Source organism: Anastrepha ludens, chromosome 3 (genome assembly GCF_028408465.1).
Source record: "Anastrepha ludens isolate Willacy chromosome 3, idAnaLude1.1, whole genome shotgun sequence".
NCBI classification, from domain to species: Eukaryota; Metazoa; Arthropoda; class Insecta; order Diptera; family Tephritidae; genus Anastrepha; species Anastrepha ludens.
Window position 1 is genome coordinate 112,808,403 of NC_071499.1, and position 25,283 is coordinate 112,833,685.

Consider the following 25,283-nt stretch of genomic DNA (forward strand, 5'->3'; position numbering starts at 1 on the left):
CTCTAACTGCTAAATAATCACTTTGTGTCTTCAATCTGGTGACACTAACGTAGAATACACATATTTAATATTAAATTTAAAGTTCCATAAAAATATTAAAGTATGAACCAAGTCATTCACTCTCAGCTAATTACCGAAATGATCCATGAAATGATAATATGAAATAATTCGTGATAATTCGTAAAATGGAGAAGAATGAACTCACTAGAGAGAACCAGGAATACGCACAGCAACCGACTGAGTATCGATAAACCCTAAACAACATTCACAGGCCTCAACGGAAAGTAAAATGAAGAAGAGTGATGATCGAACTTACTGATGATATCCAGGAATACTTTTTCATCATCATAACCTTCACCAACACTTTTCTCCATGAATGCCGTAATCAAAGAAGCTGATCACCTCCTAACGCAGAAGAAAGTTTAAGCTATACAGTGAGACTCGCTTTACGCTGCCACTATTACTTTCCAAATATTTTATCAAGTTAAATTCCTTCACAACCGACCCATTTCGTGGTATAAGTGGCATCGTTGTCTCTATGTGGGATGCGGCTGCCAAACCTAAATTCTTTCGTGGGCGGCCACCGTAGCCGAATGAGTGCGTACGTGACTACCATTCGGAATTCGGAGTACGTTGGTTCGAATTTCCATGAAACACCAAGATGAAGAAAAAGTTTTGTCTAATAGCGGTCGACCCTCAGCAGGCAATGGCAAATCTCCGAGTGTATTTCTGCCATGAAAAAACTTCTCATAAAAAATATCTGCCGTTACGGCTTAAAACTGTAGTCCTCCATTTGTGGAACAACATCAAGACGCACACCACAAATAGGAGAAGGAGCTCGGCCAAACACTCAAAAAGGGTGTTAGCGCCAATTATATATATTATAAATTCCTTCCTATCTACTATTGGCCCGATATATTTAATATTCATGCTGCTACTGACATTAATAATCGCTTCACTTGTCCGCTCAAACTAGCCTTTCTATTTAGCCTAACCTCATTGAAACAGTATCTTGAGCCTACGGATAGGTGACAAACCGATCTAGGCAGTGCTTGGTAAAGTGCTACAACAACAAGAACAACAAGAGTGAGGGTACAGAATTCATTGGCAAGAAAGACTTAGCGCCCCTAATTGTCAATTTATTTTTGAAATGAAGAGCGTCTTATAACCTAGACAGACGGCGGCGTTAATCGGTATTACTGGCGCAGTTAATTAATTGTTATGTGGCAGACGTTAGCTTCGGTAGGAAGTATGATGTTTTGATCCCAGATAGAGATCAATGGTTAAGTCCAGAGAACCTATTAACGGGATATCAGCACACTTTCTACACCGACGGATCCAAAACCAGTGATGATAGCGGATCTGGATGGTACTTAAACGAAGATATATTACTTAGTACTCCTATGCCACAGGACAGATGACCACGGAAGTCTATGCCATCTTGAACGGGGCATACTGGATAATTGAGAAAAAGTGGCAGGGTATCAGTACTGAAATTTGTAGTGACAGTCAAGCTGCACTGAAAGCCCTTGCTAAACCACGCTGCTCTTCGAATTAGTCGGTGAATGTAAGACAAAATTGAACAGTGTTGCAAAACACAACAAAGTTCGTCTTATTTGGGTGCCCGGACATTGTGGTATTACAGGGAACGAGTTAGCTGATAAACTGGCTAATGAAGGCTCTGCAAGTATGCCCTAGGCCCTGAACCCTTTATAGGTGTTAATTCTGCATAGATTTAACTACGGATTGACGACTTCATGAGGTCTACCGATAGACGACGTTGGTCTGGGTTGAACTCGTGCAGAGTAGCCAAACAGGAGAATAGCGACCTTTCTCCTAAAACTCAGCAGAAAGGACCTAAGAGTACTGGTGGGTTTAATCACAGGGCACAACGCTTGTGGTCAGCATATGGCTGCCATAGGGGTCATCGAGTGCCTGATATGCCTATCCTGTCTTGAGGATGATGACATTGCAGATCATTTTTTCTGTAGCTGTCCGGCGTTTTCTAGCATCAGACTTAGGACATTGGGTTTGCAATATACTGAGTATGGATAAAGTTCATACCCTTCCTCTTCCGGATCTCTTAAGATTCATCAATGAATCCGAGATTTTTGTGGAAGAGTGACCTCAAACTAATTTTTCCGTCTTACCACCCACATTTTATCTTTCCTATTTCTCTATTCTTTCTACTGAAATCTATCCGGGTGTAGTACAATGATCTCCTGACTGAGTGCTTTGACTTGTTCAACCCCGCAAAAATCGAATCGAATCTACAGACGGTCGTTACGCGGATTAGTAAACAGCAGACGTGCTTATTGAATAGTTTTATCAGTAAAAGATGGATCGCAGGCGACAAATATGGGTATTAGCTGCACTGATACAAAAAAATAGTTATTTATATAAATAAAATCTTAGATTGCAATTTCTCAAACTGCTCCGAAGTATCGAAACAATTACTGTTTTTTCGAACGTGTTCGTACAAACTAACATTGCATTCAGTCTTTCTTGTTCTTCTCTTTCATTTCATTATTTTTCATTTTTCGGCAATGTTGCCTCGAAAATTCCCTCAATCCGCTTAAACTATGAAAATTGAGTCAGTTGTCAATCTGTATTAGCTGCACTTAATTTCTGGGTTAATTCCGAATTAAGTCGTTAATCCCGATTAACGCCACCTCTCTAGGCTATTACACAATATTTTTCAACCGAGTTTACTTAGACAGCTAAAGAGAAATTTTAAATAAAAGTTGAATTATAAAGATGAGCCTCCAAAGTAAAGCGAAATTGTGGTTCTAAAATTTCTACATAACAAATTCATAAATCTAAAGCACACGAAACTATTAAATTGAGGTCGTTTCCACGACAGTCGGTTCTACGTTACCGAAACGACCCGGATTTATATATATCCGGCCAAGGACTATCACTCCAGCAGCATTCCCCGTATGTGAATATGGGGCATGTTTATGCTGCTACAACAACAGCAACAACAACAACAACATTAAATTGAGGTTTTACTGTATTTTCACTACAATCCAAATTACCGTACCTGTTTATGTTCATTTCCAGGTATTTCATTTCTATAACTTGAATGCATTTATTTTTATTAAGCGAAGCCTAATACATAAAGTCCGAAACGACATAAAATTACATAACACAGTAAAAACTCAATACAAACTTTATTTTTCATCGAAAATTAAAAAAAAATGGATTATGTATATATATTTATGCGTTTATTTTTATGTGGGTGAAATTTTAATTTTGACACAATTTGGGTAAATTTTAAAAGTCTTTCACTTATTAAAGATTTGGTTTTGTTTGCCCAATGTATTTCCTAATTTTTTTTTTCGTAACTTTTAGCATTAGAAACATTTATTTAGGTATAGCAGGGCATAAAGTTAAATTTCATGATTTTTTATATTAAAAACAAAAATATCAGAGGCAGCAAAATAAAATATAACTAATAGTATAATGAGTTTTCAGGTTTTTACAAGCAAAAAATATGTATATCAGAGGCAGTAAAAAAATTAATTAATATAATATTAATTTACGAAAATAAGTTAATATTATTTCGCGAAAAATAAAACTGTAATGCAGAACCTGTGTTAAGTCCAAGGCATTGAGTTTTAACCCTTTCGAACCTCCTGGTACACCATATGTACCACTAAATGTTTATAAAGGTCTAAATCCCCAAAATCGGCGCCAAACGCAATATAAAATGTACCAAAGCAGGCTTTTTATGTTATCTAACGGTACATGGAAACATTAATTCATTTTCTCTCTCGTAGCGTGCACAGTTTTGAGTGAAATAGCGAAGGTTTACGACACGTGTTTGATTTTGTGCTAAAAATATTGTAAAAGAAGGTGTGAGGTGCCAAAAAATTAATAAAATTGGATATAATCATTCCCTCTTCAAATGTAAGTATAATTAATGAAAATAATATTTTGATTTGTATATTCTTGAGGGGTTTTAAGACCGTACTTATACGTACCAGCAGTCTTTTGTAGCGGTATCTATGTGTACCAGCAGTGCTTATTTGCAATAACTAAGTGTCCTCTTTTTTTATAAAGTGATACCATTTCGAGAAAACTAAGGACAGATGAAATAACGGAAATGAGGCTGGATGAAATACTGGACTCAGATGCCGAAAATGTAGAAAGTGATTTTTCCAGCGGAAGTGATGACAATTTTGAGCCGGAATCGGGTTTGCAGGACGAGGAATCTAGTTCATCTGCATCGTCGAAAAGTGAACTGTGAGAAGTTGAAAGCACCGTTTCGATGGATGAATTAGAAGAACCCCATCAACAACAAGGAAGGTTATGGTCTTCTCCTGAAGGAAATTTTGTTCCTAAGCATTTTGTAAGTGATTATCGTGAGTGTAATATAAATCCAGGAATCCCCGTACTTCTTCGGCAATCGAAATTTGTCATAAGCTGTTTCCTCGTAGCCTATGCATGTATATCGTACAATGCACAAATGAGCGCATTGATGAATTTCGAACTGGAAAAAAATGGACTAATATTTTAAAAACTGATGTTGGAGAAATACAAATTCTCCTAGGCTGTATGTTTGTTATGTCTTATAACAAAGTTCCGGAATTGAAACATTACTGGTCAAACCATCCATCCATGAGTAATTATTCTATTAAGTGTGCTATATCTCGTGACCGCTATACATTTTTATCATCAAAATTATATTTCGCACCTCCTCAAAAGCCCATGGACTGTAGCAAAACATACTATATAGATGATGTTGTCGAGTATCTTAAAAATACATTTCAGAAATACCGACAGGATAGTATTAGGTAGAGTATTGATGAATCAATGACGAAATTTAAAGGAAGATCGTCCTTAAAACAATATATGTCACTCAAGCCAATAAAACGTGGTATAAAAATGTGGCTGCGATGCGACTCTGAGACCTTGTATACATATGATTTTAATATATAATATATAATGGAAGGAAACAAAATTAGTGTGATGGTACTTTGGGAGAACGTGTGATTAAAAACTTAGTAAGTACAATTAGAGAACGTGATGTGACGGTATGTTTCGATAGATTTTTTATTTCTGTGAATCTACTTGAGACTCGAGAGTTCCCAGCTTTAGGGACATGCATGCGAAACAGAAAAAATCTACCAGTATTAGATGAGAAATAAATAAAAGCGAGTCTTCATTCAGGGTCAGCACATCTGGCCTTCTTTGCGTTAAGTGGCAGTATACAAAGGAAGTTATGGTGCTAAGCAACTGTCATACGTCAACAATGACAACAGTTAATAAAACGTTGAAAGATGGAAAAAATATCAGTATCATAGTATCATACCCTGAATCTATAAAGTTTAAACGCCGACCAAATGGCAGGAATTTACGAATACGATAGGAAGTCTACCAAATGGTGGAAAAAGGTTTTCTACCATCTACTAATGTTTTCCGCAGTAAATTCCTGGACAATTTACTGCGACCTTAGAAGAGAAAAACTTCCTCCCATCGAATTTCTAATAACATTAACTGAGTCATTAATAGCAGAAGGTAAGAAAACTGCAGCCGTCTGCAGATCAGAGACAGCTGAGAAACGTATCTTTGCATTTGCCGGTGCCAATTCAAACTCGCAGACGTTGCTCCAAATGTGCGTTAGAAAAAAAGCAAACCAAAACAAAACAAATTTGTCAGCAATGTAATATACCACTTTGCATGAATTGCTTCGCCACTTATCATACTGAAAATCAGTAGATTCCGTACATTTTTTATGATACTTTACGTTTATTTCGAATAAAAATCTGTTTGAATAAGAATACTATTTTTGTATAACTTGAATTTTTCACCATTAAATGATATAAAAATTTAATTCTATACTTAGTTTTACTACTTGTCGATAGAGGACTGATGATACACATGTAATACCACTCAAAGGTACTGATGGTACAATGTTGTACCACCCCCCTCTGCCCCTCCCATGACGAAATTGGGAAATCTTTAAATGCACACTTTTCAGTTATCAGTAATCCAATAAGTTGGAGCTAGTTAAATTATTTTTATTTAATAGGCTGAATGCCGGCTCGAAAGGGTTAAATAAACTTTTAGGCGTTTCTCAAAAAACGAAAAAAAATAATGGCCGATCAACACTCTTCTTATAATACAATTTGTCACGAAATTTCAACTCAGATTACGGCATTCGATATGGGAAAACTCAAAACGTATTACAGCACAAATTACCGTTTCATTTTATATCATTTAATTCAAAACGAGCAGTAATCACAAGGGGCATTACGCCGGTCTTGTATTTCTTAAGTACTTCTATGAGTTGTAATATTTAGAAAAAACATTGTGTTGGATTTGCAGTTCGATTATTGTTACAGAGCAAGAGAAGGCCTCAAAAGTTAAGTTTGTTTTCTTTCACAATACAATGCAATAGCTTACAAGCACATATACATACATCTAAATATGCATGTAGTATATTTATACAATTTACAAATACACATAAAGGCAACAGATTTACAACAGCAGATTAGTTACGTTCAAGATACGCCATATTTTATTTTTCGAAGAGTAAAACTCGTAATTCACTTAAAAGCAGATTTTAGAGATTGATATTGATGACTATTTTCTGATTGTGATTGTGACACAAAATTGGCCAATTATTCTTCACTTCATTATTTAACAAGGTGCCATTTTGAATTAATTTTCTGGACGTAACATTTTTGTTTTTAGACATATTTAGGCATATGCTTAAAGCAATAGCAAGCCTTATGATAATCATTTAGTTTATTTTTAATAAAGAAAAGTTGTTGAAGATAATACAGTTTTTTTATGTAAAGAAAATCCAAAATTATTCATGTAGATATCTAAGACTTTGCATTTATACAATTTTATTTATTTTACAGTCAGTTTGCAACCCTTTTGTAATATATATTTTTTTTTAATTGTATAGGTTTTTAGTTATTCTAGTTGTTGAAAATTTGCACACTTCTATATGAACATTATTTAGTCAGTTTTTAAGCTTTATATTTATATTTAGTTGGCTATTCTTTTATGAATTTTCTTTGCATTTCGCCATTTCTCTGTTTACAAAAAAAAAAATGCCAGCTAGGATTCTGAATAATGATTCATGAAGTTGATAGCGTGAAGGAGCATGTGGCAAATATCCACATTTACCCGATTTACACGAGGAGACATCTGGAAGGGAAACATTTTGTTCGGGGGCGAAGGACGGTCGGGGAAGAGAGAAGGGATTTTGTCTCCCGTACTCGGCGACACGCTTTGCTCTTCTTATTCGTATTTCTTATCTTAAAGCAATTTTTGACAGTTGCTTCATTCGTTTTCTTCTTTTGTGGAAGAAAGTTCTAAGTTATGTGTTGGTTTTCATACAAACGGAAGATAACAACAATGACAAACATCCGAACGCTGCTTGGGAAATGCACGATTATTTTTGCTAGTAAATTAGGTATAATTTAAAATAGTTATGGGACATGTTTATGTTGATTTCTAATTTTTCCCTGCATTTCTAGATACTCAAGTTAATTTTAAGTTAATTATTCACATATGAAGTATTTTTAATTTAATTTTTTTTATTCAAGTATAAGAATTTATAAATATATTTCAATAAAAAAACAGCAAATTATTTATTATTTAACCAGTTTGCATTTTTCATTCATATATTTAAGAAACTGTTGTCGAACGCTCTCTGCTTTACATGTAAGCGCGTGCTAGAATACATCCGAACCAGACGATGCTAAAGTATTAAATGTCAAAATGTCGCGGAAATATTTTTGCCCGTGTGTACGCGAATGAAACATCAAAAGAGAATTTCCAGTGTCTCCCTTCCACATGTCTCCTCGTGTAAATCGGGTCATTGCAGCTCTTACCACGGATACCGGGCCACATCTGCCTGATTTCATATACAGGGTGAACGATATGAAGTGTTACCAACTTCACACTGCTTGTATCTGTAAAACAGCTCATGACACCAACGTCAAAATTGTTCTAATGACAGTTCAATATATTGCTTATAAGCCATCAAAAGCATTTGCGTCTCAGTTTTGTTGAATTTTTTTTTTCTGTGATGGAATTCAAACGTAAAAGTGTGATTGCGTTATATTTGGCTGGAAAATCACAACCAGCCATTGTTCGTGAGCTCAGTCACCTCAAATGAATAAAATGTTTGTGTATCGCACTATAAAAAGTTCCAACGATACTGGTAGCATTGCAAAACGCTAAGGAAGTGGACTAAAAAAACCGCAACAACGCGAGAAATGGATCGGAAAGTGAAGGCTCAACTAGAACGAAATCCACGTCGAAGTGGAAGAAAAATGGCCAAAGAACTCAAAATATCGCAAGACAGCATTCGACGCATATTGAAAAATGAGATCAAGGTCAAGGCTTACAAGTTCCAAAAAGCACACGATCTTTCGCCCCAGCAAAAAAAAATTCGGTTCGAAAGAGCAAAGGAGTTGTTGCGCTTACACGAACGTGGCGAATTTCCTAACATTGTGTTTTCTGATGAAAAAATTTTCCAATTGAGCAGTTCATAAACACTCAAAACGTTCGTGTTTACTTGACCGAACGCTCATACGAGAATTTGAGCCTACGTATGGCCACTCGAAGCAATTTCCAATCGCAAGTAATGGTTTGGGCCGCAGTGACCGCTGATGGACGCTCTCCAATCGTTTTTATCGAACCTCATGTCAAAGTGAATGCGACTTATTATCGGGAAAATGTTTTAGAAGTTGCTTTAGAGCCGTGGACACTCAAACATTTCGATCGTAGACCATGGACGTTCCAAAAGTACTCGGCACCGTCTCATAAAGCTCGTGTGAACCAAGAATGGTTAAAAAATCATGTTACACACTTCATTTCGTCCACACAATGGCTTTCGAATTCACCAGACGCAAATCCGATGGACTATTCCATCTGGTCCATTTTGGAGAGCAAGGTGAGGACTAAAAAATATGCCAGTATGGAAGCGCTGCAAAAAGCGATTATACGAGAATGGGCCAAAATACCTCATGATCGCATTCGTGCAGCATGCAACTCATTTTTTGACCGTTTGAAGGCTATAGTCAAGGCAAAAGGTGGTCATATCGAGCTAAAGTGAATATATGTTAAAATTGTCATCATTTTTGAACAATTTTGTCTTTGAAATCAATAAAAACTAATATCACACAAAAAAGTTATGGTGTTTTGAATAGGTAACACTTCATATCATTCACCCTGTACTATCTGCCCTATAGAGTAGGAGTTTTAGTGGCTTTTTACTTATAATTTTTTTCTTTTTATTTGATTTATTTAGCTGCATATCTCGTACATTTTACCCACAAGCAGCACTGAACACAAACATTAAAAGTTAGAAAAATATGTAATAATGTATTTTGCTGAAATAGTTGCTCCTTCAATCACGTGATGAATCTTTCTTACGCGTGCTACAGTTCTGATACTGCTCAGTAGCTACTTCTTGGCTTTCATTTCATTTCTTGGCTTTCATAATTCCTTTCGTTTTATTATATTTTTTACGTTATAATTCACGCAAAATTTTCATTACTGCAAGAAATAAAACATAATTTAATAGTTGAAGTTTTTAATATTTTGAGCAGTTCATGCAGCATTGTTTTTTACAGCGTAGTTTTTTTTTTTTTTGCTATTTGCACAATTTGAATTCGCGCTTTTTTATCCTAAAAGCAATTTAGCTATTCATAATTTGTTCTTAAATTTTAATTTCGCATTTTGCCAAGCATTTTCGTTGATAATTTGGAGTTCATTCAAGGTGTCATGCAGTCGAAATAGAATTTTTGTGTTAGCAATACTTTTTTCTTTAATGCGTATAATTGATTTCATAAATTTGTTCCATTAAACTTTTCCTTAAAATATACATAATAAAAAAACATGTTTTCGAGTTAGTATTTCCTCCGTCTGCTTTTCTACATTCCGCTTCTAACATTGAAAAGCTAAACTGAGCGCATTCCGCAATTCATTCAACACCATCGAGCCAATCACCATTTTCTCACAGTTCACTATCAAAGCCAATTGCTCGCCCTGTGCTACCTGCCAGTCTAAAGTAATTAACACCAAACTTCTTGAATTCATAGTTTGCCCCACAAAATAAAGCAAATTATTGTTTGCCTCATTGCCTGCAATATGTGCCACATTAATAGTTTCGAAAATACGCTGCTTCAATGCGACTAAATCCACTGCATCACGTCGCAGCTGTAAGCGACTCTGATGTTCATTCATGCCGCGCAACTTGGTGCGCTCCTCGTTGAAGTACGACTCCGTAATTTGCACTGAACGCACCAGTTCACCAACCGGTGGCTTGAGTGTGACACGTGACTTGCCAGCGCTTGTAGTGATTTCCAGCTCTACGGCATGTGTAGAATCATTAAAGTCAATGCCGAGCACACTAGTGCTCATCTGTTGGGGTTGCAAGCATTGCATGGGCGCGAATTCATTGAGATTCATACCGGTTGGCAGCGTTTGCTGGCTGAGATGAATATTGGTTATTTCGGTGTTGGACAGATTGACAAATTGTAGTTCGATCGAAACCATGGCGGAGGAGTATAGATGTGGTGCGCGTGTAAAACGATAACTCACTTGAAGGCCATGCCCGGAGAGTTTATTAAGCAATTCGCGATGCTTGAATTCGATGTGTGAGGGACCGACCAGTTCAATGCGGTTGGCAGCGTTGACGGGTAGCAGACCAACGGCACCGCCTAATGGTGTAGCTGATGATAGGAAAATGTAATCATTAGAGTTGTTGAAGATGAAATCTACATTAAATGCAACTCACCAGGTGTTAGAAATCCTCCAAGCGACGGTGTCATTACTGGCCCGACGGGCGGTATATCATCCAAGTCTAACAGCAGATCCAAGTTCATTTTCGATGGCGCAGCTGTCGCTGTCGCGTCCACAACCGTAGTATTTTCCTTCTCTTTAGCTTTCGCTTCCTTGGCCTTTTCTTTGACACGCTGAAATTTGCGTTGCTTCTCACTTTCCGTCTCCGATTCGGAACTTTCTGAACCATCTTCAGTGCCTGAACCACTGTCTGTGCTACTTTCAGATGAGCCATACGAAGAAGATTCGCTATCGGAAGTGCCAGTATCTTTGTTGCCATTATTGTTGACATTCAGGTGTACATTATTATTTCCATTGCTAGCTGCCGCATTTACCAGCACAGTTGTTGTAACCGACTTGCGCTCGTCTGCTATTGATTTCCGATTCGCATTGGCAGCAGCCGCATCATTTACTTGGTCCGTTTCCGATTCAGAGGATTCACCATCACTCGATGAAGAGGACGAAGAGCTGCTACTTGACTCAGATTCTGAGTAGTCGGAAGACTTCTCTGATTCTGAAAAGAAGTTCTTATCATTGGGCGTATGCGCATTTTTGTTGCTTTGTTTCTGTGGTGTGCGTGTGGCCGCACCACTTGCAGCCCCGCCTGCAGCGCCCGCATTTGCAGTGCTGGACTCCTGCATGTAGCCTTCGATATTACGCACGGAAGCATCAAGCGCCTCAGTAGGAAATGGTGGCAAATCTTTATAACCAGTGGCGCGCATATTCAGATAATGAGATAGTGAGCCAAGTTGGAAGTGATCACGCTCGCGATATTTACTCTCGAGCGCGGGCTTAGGCTTCGAAGAGAGAAAGATCTTGCGAGCATTTTGCGCGAGTACAGTAGTTCTGCCATTGGCTGGGAAAATAAACTGGCGTAAGAAGCGCGCACGATCGCGCACATCGTAATTGGGATCGTAGCGAGCCAAAGTGAAAACGTACTGGCTGAGCAGCGATGTCTGTTGTGGATTGGTGAGAAAGAGTTTCACGCCGAGATTAAGAATTTGAAGCTTAACAACATCCTCCTGTAGGGAAAAATTAAATGACGTTACAAATTAGCTCAAAGAATTGTTTCAGTTAAATATATAAAAAGTATTGAAAACGCAACAAACCTCATCCACAAAAGTTTTTGCGATTTTGCGCAGCACATCAGGCGCAATCTTTGGCACTTTCTCGTTATATTCGCCAATGAGCCACAATATTGAAGCACGCGCTGCCGGTATGGTAATGTAGTCAATAAGTTTTGCCATCTGTGAGATGATTTCATAGTGCTCGGCTGATTTGGACTGCAGTAAATTTTTGATGACGACCACACTTTCCGCAACGACGTGTTCTTTATTGTAGAATAATTAAATTTCGATTAGTGAATTAATTCCAAAGGGTATATGAATTAATACTTACCATCGCGATTGGATAGCAAGTGAACCAACCCACTGAGGCAAGTTTCTGTTACTTCCTTTATGGAAGCTGCACAGCGTCCGATGGCTTGTATTGTGGCAGCCACGAATGAGCGATCGCTGCTGGAAATGTATGTTTGGAATTCGCGCAAAATCAGCGCGATAGTCGATGCCGAAGCCAAATTGGTCAGTATGTCCAATTTGAGCAATTTAATGTGAGTCGGATCGCTGGTACGCACAAAAAATGATTTGATGTGTGGTTCGAAAATGCCTTTGCGCTTTGTCGACATCGAGGCAATACAGGTGAGCACAACACTTTGCACCTCCTTATGCGAACGCAGCAAACGTATTAACGCTTTGGCAATTAGCTGTACTTCGTTGCGCGGAGCCACATGATGGTACAGTTGAGCCACAGCCATGACCACTGAGGCGTTGCGCGACTGTAACAGTGGTTTTGTTTGACGCAAGAGTAGACGATGATCCAAGTCCACATGATACGATGAGGATGATGAATAGGTGCGTTCTTTTGTGGTGTCAGACTTGGCCTTACGTTTACTTTTCTTATGTTTTTCCTTACCACTGGCATCGGAGGAGTCACCAGTTGAAGACTCTTCATAGAAATTTTCACCTGTAGCGCCATCTGGTTTTTCTTTTAACTCGCTTTCGACGGGCTCGTCAGCATTGGGATCAACGAATTGAGTTCGAGCGTAGCGGGTTAGCATATTTATAATGATCACCTGACCCCATTCGTCAACATCGACAAGTAAATTGCATAGTTTGCGGTAATTTTTGTGTATGAGATCAACACGCTCCGGGCAAACCTGGTAACAGAGATAAGAATAGAATGTGAAATTGACTTTACAATTACATTTTTTGTTTTTCTTAATTTTTTTTTTAAGAGATTTGCGTTTAATTTCCTTCCCGCCGGTAAGTATGCAGCCAGTTGAGCTTTTGGTTATCACTTCATTTGCCGAACAGATTGCGGCATCTCTCAGCGGGCTTATGAAATAGTAAATTGAAAGGGTACCCCGCAGCTCAAGAAGTTATCAAATTATTTCGGGTGTTTGGCCCCCTGCTATTTGCTTTCCACAATGGGAGTGACCTACATTGTACGCCGCCTCTGAACAGCAAATGTTTTTTTTCATGGCAGCCCCATCACACTGATGAGCGTTAAAAAAGCCTTATGGTCTAGTAAACTAAAGGGTTTTTCAATAAGGGCGGATAGATGTTGAAATGGAATAAAATAGCGTTTGCTGTGTGGCACGTAGCGCCGTCCTGCTGGAACCACATGTCGTCTAGGTCCATATGGTTCAATATGGGCCATAAGAAATTGGAAGGGCCACCAGGTCTACCGAAAAATGGGCGCAAGTTTTATCATTTGAACGTGCTGTTCAATCGTGTAACTTGCCATGATGATTTGGCATAAACAACTGAATAATAAACAAAAGGTTTGACAGATGTCACCAAAACAAAATGGCTGCCACAGGGCGCCAAAATCGACCCGCGCCAATTGAAAACCCCTTTATTTCTCCACTTTTCTTAAAGTTTTGAGTTTTAAAGTAAAAAATTAATATACAAGACAACAAAATAAAACAAATTAAAAATAAATAAATTCCAATAAAAAGTAATAAAATAGTAAAGTGAAAATTAACAAAAATACAATACAAGAAAATACAATAAATGTAAAAAAAAATATTCTATAGGTAGGTAAGATGGCAAGAGTACCCCAGGTACACTTCAAGTAGCACTTAAGTGCCGTTTTAATACCATAATGTGGACCACTACCTACGAAAAGATTTAGGGAAGAGAAACCCGTCTACAGCCATCCAGTGCTGTTGATGTAGTGGAGGAGAGAAAAGGGATCTAGGCTGGAGAATTAAAATATTTTATATTTAAAAATAAAATAACGAATAAAAAAGAAATAAAATAGAAAAAAATTATTGAAATCCAACTGAAAATATATTTTTTTTTAAATGAGGTAATAAAATAAAATAAACAAAGACTAACATACAACTAAATCAATTAATTAAATTGAACTAAAATACAAAAAATATACATATATGGTCATTAAAATAGGTACGCTGCCTTTATATATCGATTTCCTTGTGCCGGTCCTCCATGGACACGAACGACCCATCCACGAAATATCTCCAGGCGTTCTAACTATCGTGATTTAGAAGCAGTTAACCAAACGTAAGATGTCACAAGGAAAACAGCAGTTAATAGAATAAGATATAAATGTTTTGTTGAAGCCCTATGTTCTCAAGCGGAATAATAAATAATTTTGCGTTTCCACTAAAATAGGTACGTTGCAGATAACTATTGCATTTTCACGAATTAAATGAACGTAATAACGAATTAAAAAGGAGTTGGCTCACTGTACCGCAGCATTGTACCGTTGAGGAGTGGAAGCTTGTTTTCAATGTTTGAAAATGAAAAATATCGTACAAATTTGCTGAGTCACTTGGACGGTGCAAAAATTTTGTTATAAGTGCCCTTAAGCTCAAAACATCCACAGAATGATGTGGTGACTAAAAGAAAACGACTTGTAGAACCGGTGATTTCACTACACTGACAGAGCAAAGTTACTGCTACAACAACAACAACAACAACAACAACAACAACAACATACTAAACACCTTTTCACATGTCCCACCAAACCTACTCACCTAACACCCCTCTCCCTCTGGATCCAACCTGTAGAAACAGCAAATTTCTTGGGTCTACCGTTAGATGAGTTAGACGAAGACGACCAATAACTACATCGCACTGGTAGGGTTTAGTAAGCTGTTATAACAACAAAGCGGAAAGTTTATGCCCAAAGAGCACACGTTATGGTGTGGACTAGAGGGTATGAAAAAATGGTATAACACACTTTGGGGTGATGAAACCAAAATAAATTTATTTAGAAATGATGCTGGATGAAATGTCAGACGGTTCACAAAAAATAAAAACAGTCAAGCAGGGTGGAGGCAACATAATGGGTTGCTTCTCTTGGTATGGAGTAGGACCTATTCACTTCATAACCAATAAAGTGGACAAATTTATTTACAAGAACACACTTCAAGAAGTGATGCTACCATTTGCTGAGAAGAACATGCCATTTCGGTGGCTGTTTATACACATGATGACCCAAAACACTCCAAAATGTTAACCCTTTATTGGACACCCAGGTTTGGCCAGACGCTTTCGACTTTGGGCATAATAGCAAACGTTACAGCTGACGACTTGAGCTTCCAGGTAGCTTTCTAAAATTTAATTTTCTATTGATTTATGGATATAACCTTTAAAAAAGAATCCTCGAACAGGACGAAAAAAGGCCAAACCCAGATGCCCAACCGAAGGTTTTAAAAAAGATGCCCAACGGAGGGCTAAAGTTATGGATTGGCCATTTACCTGCCCTAAACTCCATTGAAAACCTTTGGGAAGATTTAAGGAAGCGAATCAGGAAGAAAATATTTAAAAATAAAAATTATTTATACTAATCAGATCGGCACCAAAGCAAGCAAATAGAACAAATACACCAACAACTGACATTACTATTAAAAAGCAAATTATAGAAAAAAGAAAGTTAAGAAAAAGATGGCAAAAAACAAGATCACCTGACGACAAAAGAAAACTAAACTTAGCTACGAAAATTCCAAAAGATACCTTAACACTAAACCTACCATGGACGGGTCAAATGACCCATTTTAAACTTTTTGTCAGAAGTTCTTAGAAATAACATTATTAAATCGTCGTTTGCCTTCACGACTTCGAATGTATTTTTCAAGATTTACTCTTCTCTTGCTAATTGTTTTACCGAGAAATATATGTGATCTTAATAATATATTATATATTGTATAATATTTTAAAGACGGGTCATTTGACCCACATTGGTAGGAATAGGAATACATAAAATATCGGTAGGTAACTCTAAACCTAAATAAGAGAAATAACAAAGAAATCGAAAACTATTTGAAGAATCTGACTCCCTATCAAGATACAAACTACTCTTTATGGAAATGTACTAAAAAATTAAAAACTCAAATAAAAAATCAACCACCACTAAAGAAAGATGACAATTCATGGGCCGTTACAAAAGAGGAAAAAGCGAAAACTTTAGCAAAATACTTTGAAGAGGTTCTATCAAATGACGAAGAAAAGAAAATTGACAACCAAAACAACTATCATTATGACTTTACAAAAATAAAAAGGACGAATACACACGAAATAATAGCTTGCATCAAAAAAGGACTAAAACATAAAAAAGCACCCGGATATGACTTGATAACAGGAAAAGCATTAGTGGAGCTACCAACCAAGGCATATACAATATATTTTTGCGAAACGTTTTCAATGCCATGTTTCGCTTGCAATATTTTCCGAAACTCTGGAAAGTGGCAGAGATTATTGCATTGCCAAAACCGGGTAAAGATCCAACTACCGTATCATCTTATAGACCAATAAGCTTACTACCGACAATATCTAAAATTGCTGAAAAATTACTGCATGATCGACTAACCCAATTTCTGGAGAAAAAACGTATAGTACCGGATCATCAATTTGGATTTAGAAAAAAACATTCGACTATCCAACAGATCCACAGAATTACAAATAAAATCCAATCAGACTTTGAAAACAATCGTTATTGTGCGGCAGTATTCTTAGACGTAGCGTATAAGGCGTCTGACAAAGTGTGGCACAAAGGCTTACTCCACAAAATAAAAGGAATGCTACCTTTTGACTACTATATCTACTATAAAAAGCTATCTTACCGACCGAAGCTTCTATATTAAATATGACAATCAATGTTCAGATATTCATCAAATAACTGCTGGAGTTCCGCTAGGAAGCGTTCTTGGCCCTCTACTATATGTTTTATTCACCGCAGATATACCGCCTCCTGACGAAACTAATTCTTTAATTGCTACGTTCGCAGACGATACAATACTATTACATCAGACAAAAGTTTAATTATCGCTACTGAAAAACTGCAGCGATACACAAACGGTTTGATAACTGGTGCCTAAAAATAAATGAAGACAAAACCGTACAGATTATATTTACCAACAAAACAAAATTTACCGCAGTTCCAATTAAAATAAATGATAAAGCAATTACAATAGAATCAACTACTAAATATCTGGGAATTCACTTGGACTCCAAACTAAATTGGAATCACCACATAAAGCAAAAGGTCAAACAAATAAAAGAAAAACTTCGACAACTTCATTGGTTAGTCTGCTCTAAATCCAGACTCACTATACAGAACAAACTTTTAGTGTACAAAACTATGATTAAACCAATCTGGCTATATGGACTACAGGTGTGGGGAACGGCTAAAAAACTCATATAGAAAAAATCCAACGACAGCAATCTAAGATTCTTCGAATTTTGACCATGTCTGACAGGTACACGAAAAACGATTACATCCACAGGACTTTTAATATAGCAAGAGTAGACGAAGAAATCAAAAAGATAACAACAAGGCACTTTGAAAAAATACACACACACAGTAATGCAGAAATCAACAAACTTCTTGAAAGGGAAAGAAACGCAAAAAGGCGTTTAAGGGGGAAGTCTACTGTGAATTTTTCAAAAAATCGATTTTTTTTTTATTAGCTTAAAAAATACTTTGAACCCTCTTAAATAAGGTACAATATGTGTTACAGCTGGCTAAATTTTTCTTCGTTGAAATTTCGACCTTTTCCCGAAGCGCTCCAAAGCGCGTACCTGCTATACTGAAACTTTAAACGCATTTTTCTCGAAACTAAGTTTTTGTATACGGTGTACACGATATCTCGAGTTCTGATAAATGAATCAGCTTAAAAATTTAATTATATATTCTCTGTAATAGTGTCTCTCGTCTGACATAGGATTTTTTTGATATCGTTATTTGTTAAATTGTTATAAACAATAGTAACATCAATTTTAGGCAAAAAAAAAAAAAAAAATTTCAAGAATTTTTTTTTCAACGCCAAAATTTTTTATCGACATAATCCTACGTCAGACGAGAGTCAATACTATGTATATGATAACAATATTTTGTTTTTTTGTTTTAGATCACCGAAACGTAAGATTTCATGTACACCGTTTAGGCACCTAAGAAAAGCGGACCTGCGCTTGCAGAAGTGCCACAGCGGCCATTTTGAATATTTTGACTTAAAATTTTTTTTTCAAAAACTTAAATATATAATAAAGATAAGAGTTTAAATAGATTTTATGTACGAGCAATATTTTGTTAGAAATAAAATCCAGAAAATAAGCTTGTTTTTTCCCTTGTCACAGTAGACTTCCCCCTTAAAGAGAACCCGACCAAGCGACCTAGTATGATAAATGCTAAAAAACCATAAATATGTAAAAAAAAAATAATTAAAAATAGTTAAAATAGTTGTAAAATGTAATCATGTGAAGTGAAACTTGTATTGTATTATTGTATATTATATTATTTAATTGTATAGGTATTATTTCTTATATTTTAATTTTATCGCTTTTTGACACTGGCCATTAAGCGATGTATATAAATCCTGTAAAAAACTAAGTAAGAATAAAAACGAATTTAAATTTGCGAAAGTTCTAAATTTAAATAAAACGTGTGATTAAAATGGAGAATGTAAGTAAATACTATATATTTTAGATAAAATTTATTTCAAGTCATAATCGGTCAATGCTGTAGAGGTATGTACTTCTGAACCACCTTCGCTGTAGTTCTCGAAATGCAAATCGAAAGCATTGGAGGCATCCTTTGTGTTTTATGCTGTACTTTTGGTTGTTAACTAATTTGGCAATATACATACATATGATACATACATACATAGACGGAAGCAAGGAAAATATGAAGAAAGCTGTGATTGCCACAACAATACAATTACTAATGGAATATTCTTCATCTGACACCGACGATGAAATCGAACAAATTATTGTGGACAAAATAAAATCATGTGATGCTAAGCTCGTTATTTTTCATTTTATTTGCTTAATTTTCTTTTAATTTAATACGAAGTAGCTCAACTAAAAAATGTTTACTTTTCGTGATTTTTCCCGCCAACAATTTACACAGTTCGTAAAACTTGCAAATTTTTACTAGTTTGCGTTCATGGGTATTGGAATAAGTTTCCGCCCTCGAAAAAGAGGTGTCGCTGCTGATACTATTTTTGTGTTCGCTCTAGTAATATACTGCTGATTTGAAGGTGTCTGAGTGAGGTCTCGATCGCAGTAATTGGCACTCGTTTGAAGAGTAAAGATCCTCTTTTATCTGACGTCAAAAATGACTAATGAAAAGCGGGCGGAATGGGATGGTGCACACGACAAACTAATTTTGCTGCATGACAACGCCAGACCTCAAATATTTAGAGGGACTAAATTGGGCAATCTTGCCTCACCCGCCGTATTACCCAGACATTGCACCTTCGGATTGCCATCTGTTCCGATCAATGCAGCCATCCCTAATTGGAGAGCGGTTCACTTCTTACGAGAGCATCCCAAACTGGCTCAATGAATGGATCAAGTCAAAAGAACTCAAATTTTTCTTCAGAGGAATCCGTAATAAAGAAAATCACAACAAAATAAAATAGTCCTGACCATGTGGACTTGGGCTTTTAAACACATATCGCACCCTAAATACAAAAGGGTCACAACTCAAAATACTAAGATTTTCAGGAGAGACGAAAAACGTTTTATGTAAAAATTATTGTAATATTTAAAGAAAATATTGTTCCATCATGAAAATATACAACATTGAAGAAGGTTCTACTATATTTTTTTCAATTTTATATTATGTTTGCGAAAATAAAACAAAATTTTGATTTATGACTCTTTAACTGAAATTTTTTCTATTAACTAGTGATATTATCTTAAGTTGTGCCTTTTTAACTGATAAAGTGTTTTAATTTTATAAGTTTCCTAACCTAATTGAAATCACTTTTCACAACTAAAGAGGCACAATGCAAAATAATATACCACGAAATTTATCACTTTTTACAGTTATAGAGGCAGAGCTCAAAATAAAACTCTTTATGTGTAATAAAAATAATCAGCTATTCTTGAGCCCATTAACGCAACTAAAAATAATTATCTTTAGTTGATCGTGCAAAAGTAACACACTTGACATAAAAATAGACATAACTGTATTTTTCCAGTTAAAGAAGATAGTTATGTGAACGAAATATTCGAGCAGTTAGAAATGTGTACTCTGAATTAATTTATGCAAAAAACTCAGTTTTGGAAAATTTTGAGTTGTGACCCTTTTGTATTTAGGGTGCGATATGCATCGAAAATATAATCCACAAAATTGAAAAAAAAACATGTTTTAAAATCTCAGAATACCATAATTACAATCATGTTTATTACAGTACAAATGCCAAGACAATCACGTAATCATATTGGTCGTTCGACAAAAAATAATAGGCGCATGAGAAATGCCCGGAATAACGCAACATCAGAAGAACGTCAAGAACAAAATGAAGTAGTCAAACGATTGATGAATAATGTTATCCAAGCAACTATTTTAATTGGCAAATTCAAGAATATAGACGTTCTAATACCAAGAACTGCCAACCAACTGCCCATTCGATTAGCATTTGCAATAACTATCAATAAATCAAAGGGCAAACTTTAGAAATATGCGGGATGAATTTAGAAGAACCAGTATGGTCAACTATATGTTGGCTGTTCACGTGTTGGGAAGCCAACAACATTATATATTTACTCAAAAACAAATAGAAAAACAAAAAATATTGTTTATGCCAAAGCGCTTGAATAAAGAATAAAGAAATAAATAATATGAAAACCATATCTTTTTTGTTCTAAACCATATCTATTCTATTTTAGTGTGCCCAGCGTAGCGGGCCGGGTTTGCTAGTATTAATTTAAAAAACTTGCATTTTCCCTATGAGCGTACCTATTTTATTAACCATTTGTGTATATAATAAAATAAATCAAAAATTTGAGATGAGACAAAAAAATAAATTTATAATAAAAAGAATTAAAATTTCTAAAATAATTAAAATTAATAAAATAATTAAATAAATAAAACACAATACAAGGGTCAAATAAAATAAATTAAAACAAAAAAAATAGATTTTAATTTAAAAAATATATTATATTAATAGTGAGACAAAATGGAGGTCATAGTAATGGTTATGGTTGTACGGGTTAGGCTAAGGCCTTTATGCACTGCGACCAGATTGATCTATTGTGCGCATAGTAAAAAAAGCTCCTCATAAAAAATATATGCCGTTCGGAGTCGGCTTGAAACTGTAGATCCCTCCATTTGTGGATCAACATCAAGACGTACACCACAAATATAAGGAGCTCGGCCGAACACCCAAAAAGGGTGTAAGCGCCAATAATACATATATATATAATTATTTAGTATACCGAGGAATCGAACCAGCTCCTTAGGAGAGAGCAATTGTAGGTCTTCCTCCTCTAGTCCAGGATTCTGTATCTCCTGTGGCCTAATGCGTCACACTTGGTGATTAAGTGTTTCATATACTCCTTTTCATCACAGCAGAACCTGAATAATTGTGTACTGGATAAATTTTGTTAAAGTGTTTATTACAGGCCGCCGTAGCCGAATGAGTTGGTGCGTGATTACCATTCGAAATTCACAGAGAGGTCGTTGGTTCGAATCTCGGTGAAAGCAAAATTAATAAAAAAAAAAAAAAAACATTTTTCTAATAGCGGTCGCCCCTTGGCAGGCAATGGCAAACCTCCGACTGTATTACTGCCATGAAAAAATATCTGCCGCTCGGAGTCGGCTTGAAACTGTAGGTCCTTCCATTTGTGGAACAACATCGAGACGCACACCATAAATAGGAGGAGGAGCTCGGCCAAACACCTAACAGAAGTGTACGCGCCAATTATTTATTTATTTTATTTATTACAGGCAAAGTGATCTGTAAGCGTTCCACAGAGTAATCTGAGACCCTTTTTATCTAGGGTTAGAGCAGTTTTTCCTCTGTTGGCATTGAAGTTCAAAAACTTTTTGGAATGATTAATGCCGCTTGTGCCGTTCCAGTGCTCCCTGATTTTAGTTTGGCTCCATTTTTTGGTTTCTTCTTTTATATTATTTTCGTTAAAGCCGAAAAATGGGGTTGGTCCAATAAAAAACCCTTCTGCGCCTTTTTCGGCATAAAAGTCTGCCTTCTCGTTTCCTTCGTGTCCCTCATGTCCTCGTACCCAAATCAGTGAGACCTGATTATGAGTGAAATGGAGGTCATATTTAGAATAACAATAAAAATTGGGCATTAAAGTGACATTAGCATGTGTTTACAGAATCAATTATAGGTTCTTTAAACGCACGCTGCTACTGCATACTGCTCGGCAAATTACATAACTTTTTTTTATTCGAAAACTAATCTGATGTAGTTGGCTTTTAAATTTCAACCATTTTAATTTTATCTCCACTTACTGCACACCTATATATGTTATAGTTAATATTCCATTTAGCCAAATGTATTTTTAATTAACGTAATACATCTGTAAGTAAATGTTGCCTATTTACTTAGTACGCATTTAAATCGATTTCAATCGTTTTCTGGTCGCATAAACGTTAAGTGTTTATAAAAATGATTAAATGTGCGTTAATTTACGGGGCGTTACTCGCAATTGTTGTAAATGATAAATCGGTAAGTGTTTGGTTAATGCTATTCAAACAATATTTATGTACAAAATTTCATAAAAAACAGGTCAATGCCGCATACAAATTCACGAATATGAAGTGCACAAGTCTCAACAAAACATTTATCGAATTCTACAATTGCAAAATTACACCATTAGATCGGAAAAGTGTGGCTATTTCGGCAGCGGCACATCTTTACGATTTGCCTGTGGATAACGCACAAGCAAGTTGCGAAAATAACGCCTGTATTTCAAAATCTCAGCAATGTATTTTCTTTTCTACAGATTCGTGTACGTTTTATGCGAAAATCAAATGGATATAGGCCTTTCATTTACGATGTAGTCATCGATGGCTGTAAATTCTTGAAGAGCTCACTGAAATCGACCCGAATACATCCGCTTGTGGATTTCTTATATCAACGATTATCTAATCACAGCAATTTAAATCATACTTGTCCATACAATGTACGTATAATATATTTATGTATGTATATACATATATTGAGGCAATAATGCCTTATTTTACAGCATGACATAATAATGGACAAACTGACGATAAACGAAGCCAGTGAACTCCAGTTGAGTGGATTTTTAAATGGCGACTTTGCCATATTCACGACGTGGTCAAGTAATAGCAAGCAGTTTGCTGAATTTGATGTTTATTTCTCTATAAGTTAGAAATAACGCATATATTTTCTATACCTTGATTTGAAACCGCAAATAAATAAAATTCACATAAATCATTAGGTAATTTCCGTAAATAGATATTAAAAATTTACCCAAATACTTTCACCAACTCACCTCATCAAATGCCATCACTGCCGATCCCACAACAAGCGTTGTGCGATCTGATAGTAATTTCTCAATCACCGTCACCAGCTCGTCTTTCTGCTCTGCATCAAGCGAGTATAATTTCGGTATAGCATGTGCTGCTGTCTTACGCACATATGGACTCATGTCCATAGCACTGTCACGTATGGCTAACATAACAATGGGTACAATCATGCTCACACGAATGGATGATAGCACACGCAAAGCGGATGCGCGTATCAATTGATTGGGATCCTTCAATGCACGTTGGAATGTCGATATAGACAGCAGTGCTAAGTCTTGCTGCTCTTCTGCATAGCGTACCAAATAAACGTACACCAATTTTTTCACTTCAATATTCTTCGAAACAACATTTTTCACCACAGCTGGAAATAAATCGCTTGCATCCCGACCACGTGCGATCATGCCTATAATGCGTTTCATAGCTTCTAGCTTGAGACCATCTTTATTGCTGTCTAACATTTGTTTGAGGTCATCATGTTTGCGTCCTTCATTTTGAAAGAATGCGCCACTTGCCGGATCAGCACCAAACTCGACATCCAAGCCCATTTGTGGACTAGACGAGGAGGACGAGTAGGTGGCGAAAGGGCTGCTGCCGGAGGCGCTGGATTGTTGCTGCATATTGATGACACTATTGCTGTTACGGTTGTGGTAAACGCTTCCGAACAGACCAACTGGGGAGGCGGAAGATATCATTCACAGCGCTTTGGCGTATGGGCAAAGACACAAACAAGCTGGAAAAATATATGATGGAATTGGCTTTGTTCTCTGTTAGCTATGTGTAGTTGTGTGTGCGCTTACGTTTTAACAATCGCAATCTGTTTGGGGGCGTTTGAAGGTGCGGAATCAAAGCAAAATGTGAGGAAAATCGCAGTATTACTTCAACAAGCGGCTGTTCCTTAGCATTTGATAAAGTTACGTTTTATTACACTCATCACAATTGTTTTTGCAATTATAAACTAGATTTTTTTTGAATATTGAAATAACTTGAGTAAAATTTTAGGCTCTTGCACTTTTTCTTCACTGCAAAATTGATGACGTTTGTGAACTGCTGTCACTCACAGAGAAAGCGTTAGTGTTGTATAGCGAAGTACAGTCGGAAAACTAGTAAATATAAAACAAAACAAAAAATGCATTCACAAATGTATCAGGTAAGTTGTAATATATTTTCAAAAATTATGTAATTTCACATAATAACATACCCCAGCCGGTGTAGCCGAATAAGTTTTTGCGTGACTTCCATACGGAATTCGGAGTATGTAAGTTCGAATCGCCGTGAAACACCAAAATGAAGAAAACGTTTTTTTTGTAATAGCGATCGCTCCTCGGCAGGCGATGGCAAACCTCCAAGTGTATTTCTGCCATGAAAAAGCTCCTTCTATTTGTGAAACAACACACGCCACAAATAGGAGGAGGAGCTCGGTCAAAGATCCAAATATATTTAAGAGCTAGTTATATATATATTTTGATTTCTGACAGAGTAGGTGTTTAGGCTGCCGCTTAACCAAAACAAATAAATATATATATATGTGTATATATAATATATATAACATCGAAAGAATTACCCTCTCATTAATATGCTACTTAGTTTTATAAATGGTCACGTAGTTTTTGAGATATTGTTTTTAAAATTGGTAA

The 25,283-nt window shown here is 36.3% G+C and overlaps 1 protein-coding gene across 1 annotated transcript; it reads right to left on the bottom strand.

The window, feature by feature from the left end:
* Positions 1 to 3,205: 3,205 nt before the first annotated feature.
* LOC128858820 (AP-3 complex subunit beta-2) lies at positions 3,206 to 24,744 on the bottom strand. Its single transcript, XM_054095343.1, has 6 exons — positions 24,447 to 24,744; positions 23,616 to 24,379; positions 12,214 to 13,030; positions 11,925 to 12,145; positions 10,772 to 11,837; positions 3,206 to 10,706 (listed from the first exon to the last, which is right to left on the bottom strand). The coding sequence occupies exons 2-6, from the start codon at positions 24,339 to 24,341 to the stop codon at positions 9,919 to 9,921; spliced, it is 3,618 nt and encodes a 1,205-aa protein (XP_053951318.1). The 5' UTR covers positions 24,342 to 24,379; positions 24,447 to 24,744; the 3' UTR covers positions 3,206 to 9,918.
* Between the last annotated feature and the right edge of the window lie 539 nt (positions 24,745 to 25,283).